Genomic DNA, 9,191 nt, shown 5'->3' with positions numbered 1-9,191 from the left:
GAACGATTAGCCGCCTTAGATTAGTCGCAGTGGGTGCCTAAAGTCAGCTCAAACCACGATTTCTTCACATTTGTTACCGTTTTGACAAACTTTGCTGCAATACCGCCCCCAAACTAAGGCGGCTAATCGAACTCCGTAACAAAGGTGTTCAAAAGAAAGGCCCAAAGAACACCCCCCGTTGAGGGAGAACGATTAGCCGCCTTAGATTAACGCAGTGGCTGCCTAAAGTTAGGCCAAACGATGATTTCTACACATTTGTTACCGTTTCAACAAACTTTGCTGCAATACCGCTCCCAAACTAAGGCGGCAAATCGAACTCCGTACAAAGGTGTTTAAAGGGGAAAGGCCCAAAAGAACACCCACCCGTTAGAGAGAACGATTAGCCGCCTTAGATTAGATGCAGTGGCTGCCAAAAGTCACCCCAAAACCACGATTTCTTCACATTTTTACTGTTTTGACAAACTTTGCTGCAATACCGCTCCCAAACTAAGGCGCTAATCGCACTCCGAAACAAAGGTTTCTAAAGTAAGGCCCAAAGAACACCCACCCGTTGGGGGAGAACGATTAGCCGCCTTAGATTAGACGCAGTGGCTGCCTAAACTTAGGCCAAACGATGATTTCTACACTTTTGTTACTGTTTTGACAACTTTGCTGCAATACCTTTCCCCAAACCAGGACCCCTTTTTATGGTATTTCAAAACTTACTTTTAAACCAGTTATGAAACTGGGAACACCCTGCAATGCGATTAGCATTGGAATTTTTTTTATTTCGCATGGTTAGTTTGTTATACTATCTATCACACAGTCCGATTTCGTCAATATCTTGCCTGTGCTTGGATGCGTTATCATCGCTAATGAAGTCCCTCTCAACCACGCCACGCCACGCCACGCCACTGTCTTGGAGGCGCAAGGCACGGACACCCGCTCCACTGCGGCATGCTGTTCCAGCGATATGTATGAGTTGTTTGTTTCCGTTTTTTCGCTGCCGCGGGGCATTGTCAAAGGTGCGTCGTCTGAAAAAGGGCGCCGGAGTCGGGAGGCGTGTCGGCCGGAACACGACGCAGCAGCGCGATGAGGACGCCAGTTGAAAATAAGGCGCACCTCGACACGGATGTACTGCACGCTTTGGGGTCCCTCACTCTCCGCGTCTCGTGCGAATACACCGTCGCGTTCAGACTCGGCCCGAGGTACCGCGCGTCCTGCTCGTCCTCTGCCTGCCTGAGTGAGGGGCCCCGGCCTCCCCGACCCGGACATGGCCCCCCTGCTGCTGCTGGTGGCGGCCGCGCTGCTGGCGGCGTGCTTCGGCTGGGCCGTGGCCGCCAAGGCCGCCAGGACGGCCAGGATGTTCTGGATGGCGCGCAAGATCCCCGGGCCGCCGGCCGGCGTGCTCCGGATGGTCGGCCCCACGGAGGACGTGTTCGCGAAGGCCCTGGCCGTGCAGAGGGAGTACGGCAACACGGTGCGCTTCTGGGCCTGGCCCGTCGTCAACGTCACCATCTCCGAGCCCGAGGACCTGGAAGTGTTCTACACCAGCCCGGCGTTGCAGCACAAGCCCGCCTGGATCTGCGACATGATGAAGCCCATCCTGGGCGAGGGCCTGGTGACCCTGGACGCGGACGACCACCGCCGCCACCGCCGCGCCATCAGCCCCTCGCTGCACCTCGAGATCCTGCAGGTAGTGGCGCGCAGTGGCGGGCCCAGGAGCAGCCTTCAAAAAGCAGCACTTTTTGTGCACTTGTAGGGACAAGGCGGCCGTTTTCTCACCTCTCAGGCCGCCAAACTAGGTGCCAATTTGGGGGCCGGGGCTTTGCCTCGGTATTCGCGCTGACGCGCTGCTACTCTGGGAAAACCGAAACGCAGTTGTACGCCTCATTCTACGCTTGAATCAAGCGTAGAGAAGAAATTCTCACATGCATTTAGATAGGCGGAGCGAGGTGAAACGCACAACTACGCTTGAAACAAAGCGCAGCAATCACTGCACTTGAAAAAGGGCGTAGAAGTACGTCTCAGGCGGGGCGTGGACACTACTGGGGGAGGAAAATCTAGATAGCCGCCTGAAAGGTAGGCGAAGGCAAAAAGTACTACTTTGCTCATGTAAGTAGGCACAAAGTGCTACTCTGCCCCCACCCCCACCCAAGGACGCCTCTGGATCGGCTCTGGATCCGCCACTGTCAGTTCTACCAGTGCAGGTGCAAGCACCGCCGCTGGCCAAATCCGCAAAAACGTTGAAGGTTCGCTACAAGGCGTGGTGCACTGCGCAGGGCTTCCTGCCGCTGTTCGAGCAGAGCGCGCGGACGCTGTGCGCCAAGATGGCGGTGCACGCGGACACGGGCATGTCCTTCGACGCGCAGCCCATGCTGGGCGCCTACGCGGCCGAGGCCATCTGCCAGACCGTCTTCTCGGACGAGTGGGAGCCCGAGCTGCACGCGATCCGCGACAAGTTCGTCGAGTGCCAGCTGCAGGCGTCCAGGGTCATGTTCTACCGCGTGATGCGGCCCTGGCTGGCCTGGGACGCCACCTTCTACTTCTCCAGCCGGCACGACGAGTACTACGAGGCCGCCAGCGTCTTCGAGACCTTCGTCAGCACCGTGCTCTCCCACAAGATGAAGCAGGTGAGTAAGGCGAGGTCGCAGCGCGCTCGGCAAGGTCAAGCAGCCCCGTCAGGCCGCACACGCCAACCAATCGTGGAGAACTTCATCCATACACTTCCTGGTGAGGGAGAAGTAACTTGGAAGTAACTTGCAGACTCCAAACTTCAAGTGTGGAGTAGGTCGCAGAGCCCCTATCTCTTCTCATGGTGCAAACGTGGCGAGATCCAAGTGGGGACGGCAGCTCTGCACTTTTCCCTCGGTTTCACGGTGCGCTTGTTGGCCGCAGCTGGAGCGCGGCGTGCTGGGGACGCCGGGCAAGCGCAGGGCCTTCCTGGACAACGTGCTCACCTGCCCCGAGGGCAAGCAGCTCACGCGCGAGGAGCTCACCGAGGAGCTCAAGACCATGAGCGGCGCGGCCGTGGGCACCTCCATGGACTTCCTGTGCACCTTCCTGCTCGTCATGTCCATCAAGCAGGACGTGCAGGACAGGATCGCGAGGGTGAGTAGCGTCACGTGGTCGGTGGTGGTACGCTGACAGCACACAGTGGGCCAGCACAAGGTGGTCTGAATTCCGGACGCGTTTCGAGCTCCAGCGTCGCTAAACAGGACTCGAACCGAACGTGTGGTCAATGGAGTCCTCGTTCAGAAAGCAATCCATTGGTGGGCACGCACGTTCGGTTCGAGTCCTGTTGACCGACTCTGGAGCTCGAAACGCGTCTTGAGTTTTGTCCGCCTGGCCCACTGCCGACTGTGCCGCCCCTCTGCCGCAGGAGCTGGACGACGTGTTCGGCGGCTCGGACCGGCCCATCGAGACGGCGGACCTGCCGCACCTGCAGTACCTGGAGTGCGCCATCAAGGAGAGCATGCGGCTGTTCCCGCCCACGTTCGGCATCTCGCGGCAGGCCACGCAGGACGTGAAGCTGCCGTCGGGCCACGTGCTGCCGGCGGGCTGCATCGTGGGCACCGTGCCCTACTTCACGCACCGCCTGCCGCGCCACTTCCCGGACCCCGAGGCCTTCCGGCCCGAGCGCTTCCTGCCCGAGAACAGCCGCGGCCGGCACCCCTACGCCTACGTGCCCTTCAGGTTGGCGCCGCGCCGCGGACGCGGACTCCGCGACACCCCGCGCCTGCCTCGCGGCGATACTCCGCGCCGCACCGCTACCCCGCCCGCGGCGCGGAGTAGCGCCAAGCACTGACTCGCCACTGTTGAAACCCGTGTGGAGACTCCGCCACTTCCTGCTGCGGAGTAACTGGCCACTCTTGGACATGTGGAGTTTGCAGTCAGTCCCCACACCGCAAGTGGTGAACTCTTGCAGTGTGGGCGCTGCAAACGCCACGCCTCCGCACGCCAATCGCGGCGTTCTCCACCCTCGGTCTCGCAGTGACCACGCAGTGACGCGCATTGTCCGTCCTGTCCGCAGCGCCGGGGTCCGGAACTGCATCGGGCAGCGGTACGCCTTGATGTCGGCCAAGACCGCCACCTCCACCATCCTGCGGCGCTTCCGCGTGCTGCCCGCGCTCATGGGCCCGCAGCGCCTCGAGGACATCAAGTTCGTCGTGGGCATCTCCATGGCCGTGCACGGCGGCGCGCCCATCCGCCTCGAGCGGCGCCGGTAGATGTGTAGATGGAGGGACGAAGGCCGCTACACTGCGTGGTATCCGCGCACTTCCGCGCGCATCGCTAAACGCTCGGAGAATCACTCCGAAGGCCGAGGGCGCCGAGACCAGATTATACTCATTCTCATGCTCATGTCCTTTTTAGGGGTTCCCAAGAACCCCTATTGTCCGAGGTCCGTGGATTCCTTCCCCCCCCCTCTTCGATTTTCAAATAAACAACGCTAAACTATTTCAACTATAAAAAAAACGAAAATTCCAAATTTTTTTGAAAATTCATCGTGGAAATTTTCCGTAAACGCGAAAAACATAAATTTGCAACAATCGAAAACCAGAACCGTTCATGATATGAAAAAATGGTTCAAATAAAAAATGTACCACTCCTCAAAACTAAACCTTCTGGCTCATCAAAGTGACAAGAAATTGTCTGTGTTCTGAGAAAATGGTTAAAACATGAAAAAAAAATCGCCATGGCAACGACACGACACCATCATGCCAACTGTCAAAATTTAAAGTGACCCATCAAAAGAAATCAACACGCCGTGAAATTCGAAAATGCCAGTGCTAGCGCATTGCACTGTGTCCTGACATTGGAACATCTTTGAAATCCGTCATTGGTAAAACGTTCGTAGCAGAAAAGACGCAATTAATTAATTTTCGTGGGTTGGCAACAATTTTCTCGGTGTCTGCCCCCTTTCGAAAATCGCGAGACTGAAAAAAGAGTAGTCGCGCATTGAAACTGCCCCTTCATTGTTGCTGAGGTTGGATTGTTTGGCATGCTTCTAAAGGCTGCGGTTGACTTGTCATGTTTTCTTCAATTCTGTGACCAGCTAAACGGTTGGTTTGACAAACCGCACTCGCACTCCGTAACAAAGGTGTTCTAAAGGAAGGCCCAAAGAGTACCCACCCGTTGAGGGAGAACGATTAGCCGCTTTAGATTAGTCGCAGTGGGTGCCTAAAGTCAGCTCAACCACGATTTCTGCACATTTGTTACCGTTTCAACAAACTTTGCTGCAATACCGCTCCCAAACTAAGGCGGCTAATCGCACTCCGTAACAAAGGTGTTTCAAAGGAAGGCCCAAAGAACACCCACCCGTTGAGAGAGAACGATTAGCCGCCTTAGATTAGATGCAGTGGCTGCCTAAAGTCAGCCCAAACCACGATTTCTTCACATTTGTTACCGTTTTGACAAACTTTGCTGCAATACCGCTCCCAAACTAAGGCGGCTAATCGCACTCCGTAACAAAAGTGTTCTAAAGTAAGGCCCAAAGAACACCCACCCGTTGAGGGAGAACGATTAGCCGCCTTAGATTAGACGCAGTGGCTGCCTAAAGTCAGCTCAAACCACGATTTCTGCACATGTGTTACCGTTTCAACAAACTTTGCTGGAATACCGCTCCCAAACTAAGGCGGCTAATCGCACTCCATAACAAAGGTGTTTCAAAAGAAGGCCCAAAGAACACCCACCCGTTGAGAGAGAACGATTAGCCGCCTTAGATTAGATGCAGTGGCTGCCTAAAGTCAGCCCAAACCACGATTTCTTCACATTTGTTACCGTTTTGACAAACTTTGCTGCAATACCGCTCCCAAACTAAGGCGGCTAATCGCACTCCGTAACAAAGGTGTTCTAAAGTAAGGCCCAAAGAACACCCACCCGTTGAGGGAGAACGATTAGCCGCCTAGATTAGACGCAGTGGCTGCCTAAAGTTAGGCCAAACGATGATTTCTACACATTTGTTACTGTTTTGACAAACTTTGCTGCAATACCGTTCCCAAACTAGGACTCCTTTTTATTGGTATTTCAAAACTTACTTTTAAACCAGTTATGAAACTGGGAACACCCTGCAATGCGATTAGCATTGGAATTTTTTTTCCTGGCGAGCTCGCCAAACATTGCAAATTGCAACGCCTCTGTGGAACGGCCACCGTCTCCGAAAGACGGCAAGCACCTTCCTCGACCGGGCTCGGTGGCCGAGGGTGGCCGAGGGTGGCCGAGCCTCCCCAGCCGAGTCGAAGGCGGGCACGGCGCCTGCGAACTGCGGGCAGGCAAGCCCGCAACACGCCCGAGCCAAACGGGTTGCCCGTCCCTCGTCCGCAGGCGCTCGACCGAAGCAAACCAAAGCACGGCAGCCCTGGCATTGACGAGTGGATTTCTCTCCACTACCAAAGGGTCCGTTAGAAGTCCCGACGACATCCGTGAGTCGCGAGACGTCAAAACGACGGAAACGAGTGCCTTCAAGAGAAATGCGCACGCTTAGGACACCCACACTCTGGAGGTGCAGTTTCGGAGTCCATCCCAACCTCTGACACTGAGACGCAAGGGTGCCCGATTAAAAGTTCCAGGATTAATCAAAGTACACTAAACAGAGTCGCGAAAAACTTGACTCATTAAATTCGGCGGCGCTGGCCGTGGTGGCGTGGCGTGGCGAGGAGGGGGGGGGCTGTCGGCGGCCCGACTCGACAGCGCCGCGGCGAGCAGGGCGGAGCTGGGCGGAGCAGTCGGGCGATGCCGCCGTCCGCACTCGCTCTGTCTCTCTCGCACCCCCGAGTGAGAAAGAGATGGAGCGAGGAGTGTGGGCAGCGCAGTGTCGGCAGGGCGACGGCGAGTTCTGTACCATTTCCGGTCCCGTCCGCGTGACCACTGCATTGGGTCCCCTTCACTCGCACCAATTTGCCGGTGAGCCTGCATTGCCGAGCGGCTAGGCTGGGCCAGCGAGAGTGCCCACCGAACTAGAGTCCGCCGCCCCGCCCCGCCCCGCGACAGCGACTCGGCAGGCGGGCGTTCTCCATCCAGCAGCCCAGCGTCCCCACCGAACACCGAAGGCCCGGCCGCAGCTTTGATAAGCCGAGACCCGCCCAGGCCAGGCCAGACCAGACCGCGCGCAAATGGGACAAGAAGTTGGCGACCGCAACGGCTGGGCCAGGGCGGGCCAGGGCGGCGCCGGGCGAGGCGAGGCAGCACTTGGCCGCCAGGCAGTGCGCCGGTGTGCGTGCGCCGCCCAACCGCGCTCCACACGGGGGCTGTGGGTACAGTGCTGTGCCACCCTTTGAAGAATACTGTCACAGTAGTGCAGCGGCACTGGAAAGAGTGGATCGCATAGCGGACTTAATGACACGCGGTTCGTTGGCTTCCGGTCCGTCGCGCTGCAATGACTGTTCTCGCTGCCTGCGTCCTGCAAAGCGCGAAGCATACCGGAAAGCCGGCCGCTGACGTCACCGTGACGTCACCGCCGTGTGTGCTTGACCCCGTTGACCCCGTTGACACCGAGAACACCGAGGACACCGCCCCTGCCGCGCGCCGCGCCTAAGACAACAGAGTCAGTCTGGCCGGGCACGGGGACGAGGTCGAGGCCATGACGATGACGACGGTCTTGGCGTGGATCAGGGCGCGGAGGTCTGGGAGGGGGGGGGGTGGGCGGGGGCCCCGGGCGCACCCCAGTCAACAGGCACCCGGGCCCGCAGGCCGGGCCCCTCTGGGGAAAAAAACTTGAAAGGCTCCCCCGGCTGGGAGGCTGGGGGCTGAGTACTGAGATGATGGCCCTTTGCGGGCGGCCGGGTGGCGAGCCGCCACCGTGGCGTGCCGGCCGCCGCGGGCCCCTCTGCGGGTCGTCGTTATGACTTGAAGTGCCGGGGCGTGGGGGGCTCGGGCTGCGAGACGCGCCGTGGCGTGGCGTGGCGTGGCGTGGCGTGGCGTGGCGTGGCGTGGCGTGCCGTGGCGTGGCGTGGCGTGGCGTGGCGTGGCGTGGTGCCGTGGCGTGGCGTGGCGGGCGGCGGAAAGGCCGTGCTGGAGGGGCGGCGCCGAAGCGCGGGATCTGCATATCCCCGGCGCGGTGGTGCCCGGCGCGCCCGGCGCCCTCCTCGAGGCCCTCGAGGCCATCGGCGTGCTGGCCGCTCCGTGGCCGCACCGCGCCGGACTTGAGGTGCCAACGGAACAAATTAATTTCATGGGCCGCTTCCTCTGAAAGGAGCCCCGGCCGACCGCCGCCCTGCCCCACACACCCTGTCTCGGCCTAGCGCGCTCCCCGCCCCGCCCCGCCCCGCCCCGCCCCGCCCCCCCCTGAGACCTGTCCCGCCGGGGGCGTCATTCCGAGGCAAACACCTCACCGACGGGACCGTCCACAGGCCCGAGGCGCCCGAGGCCGAGGCGAAGGCCTTGGTGGAGGCCGTAGTGGAGGCCGCACAGGACAGCGCGGCCCGCAAGGCCCCCGAGGCCACCAGGCAGGCCGTCCTGGTCCCGGCCTCGGCCGGCTCGGCCGCGCCTCCGGGTCAGTCGAAGCCAAACATCGGCAGAGGGACGGGCTGGGCGAGGTGGAGCACTCGAGTTTTGCGGTGATCGGACCACTCACGCCGAGGGGCGTTATTGGCAGAGGCTGCCGTGCTGCAAAGCACTGTTTTCGTATTTTCCGTGCTGTTGTTTTCCAGTCCGTCCCCGCCTGCGCCGCGCCGCGCAGCCTGACGCTGATCGAACCGGATCGCAACTTCTGTAATTACGCGCCTTGCGGACTCGGCGCAGCAAAGCGGCAAAAGCACGCCGAAAGCACGCTGAAGTACCGAAATCGAAAAAGAGGTGGTCTGGAAGGGAATGGCGGCGGGGAGGGCGCGGCGCAGGGGGTCGTACACAAGGCGCTCGGAACACCCGGCCAGGGGCGGGGCGGGGCGGGGCGGGCTCGGCTAATGGAACGCACTGGCCGCGCAGCAGGCTCCAAGTTCGCAGCGGGTTTAAAACCAGCAGGCGACACGCACACACACATAGCGTTCTCTCTCTCTCTCTCTCTCTCTCTCTCTCTCTCTCTCCTCTCTCTCTCTCTCTCTCTCTCTCTCTCTCTCTCTCTCTCTCCTCTCTCTCCTCTCTCTCACCACACACACACACACACAAAACCAGGAAACCACACCCGTACACAAACACAACCCACCTCTCTTTTTGACGGCCGCCGTCCAGGCCGAGGTCCTCGCTGGGGTCCTTGGGGTCCTCGGGGTTCTTCGCAA

General features: G+C 59.5%; 1 protein-coding gene across 1 annotated transcript; it reads left to right on the top strand.

Moving 5' to 3' along the window:
- The first annotated feature begins 1,315 nt into the window (after positions 1-1,315).
- LOC117650605 (cytochrome P450 4V2-like) lies at positions 1,316-4,341 on the top strand. The gene is made up of 5 exons (XM_034394145.1): positions 1,316-1,675; positions 2,262-2,612; positions 2,878-3,090; positions 3,362-3,675; positions 4,013-4,341. The coding sequence occupies exons 1-5, from the start codon at positions 1,343-1,345 to the stop codon at positions 4,206-4,208; spliced, it is 1,407 nt and encodes a 468-aa protein (XP_034250036.1). The 5' UTR covers positions 1,316-1,342; the 3' UTR covers positions 4,209-4,341.
- The last annotated feature ends 4,850 nt before the right edge of the window (positions 4,342-9,191 follow it).

Source organism: Thrips palmi, unplaced genomic scaffold, assembly GCF_012932325.1.
Source record: "Thrips palmi isolate BJ-2018 unplaced genomic scaffold, TpBJ-2018v1 HiC_scaffold_5, whole genome shotgun sequence".
NCBI lineage: Eukaryota > Metazoa > Arthropoda > Insecta > Thysanoptera > Thripidae > Thrips > Thrips palmi.
Note: the sequence above shows the minus strand (reverse complement) of the source record. Positions and strands in the feature narration are given on the sequence as shown.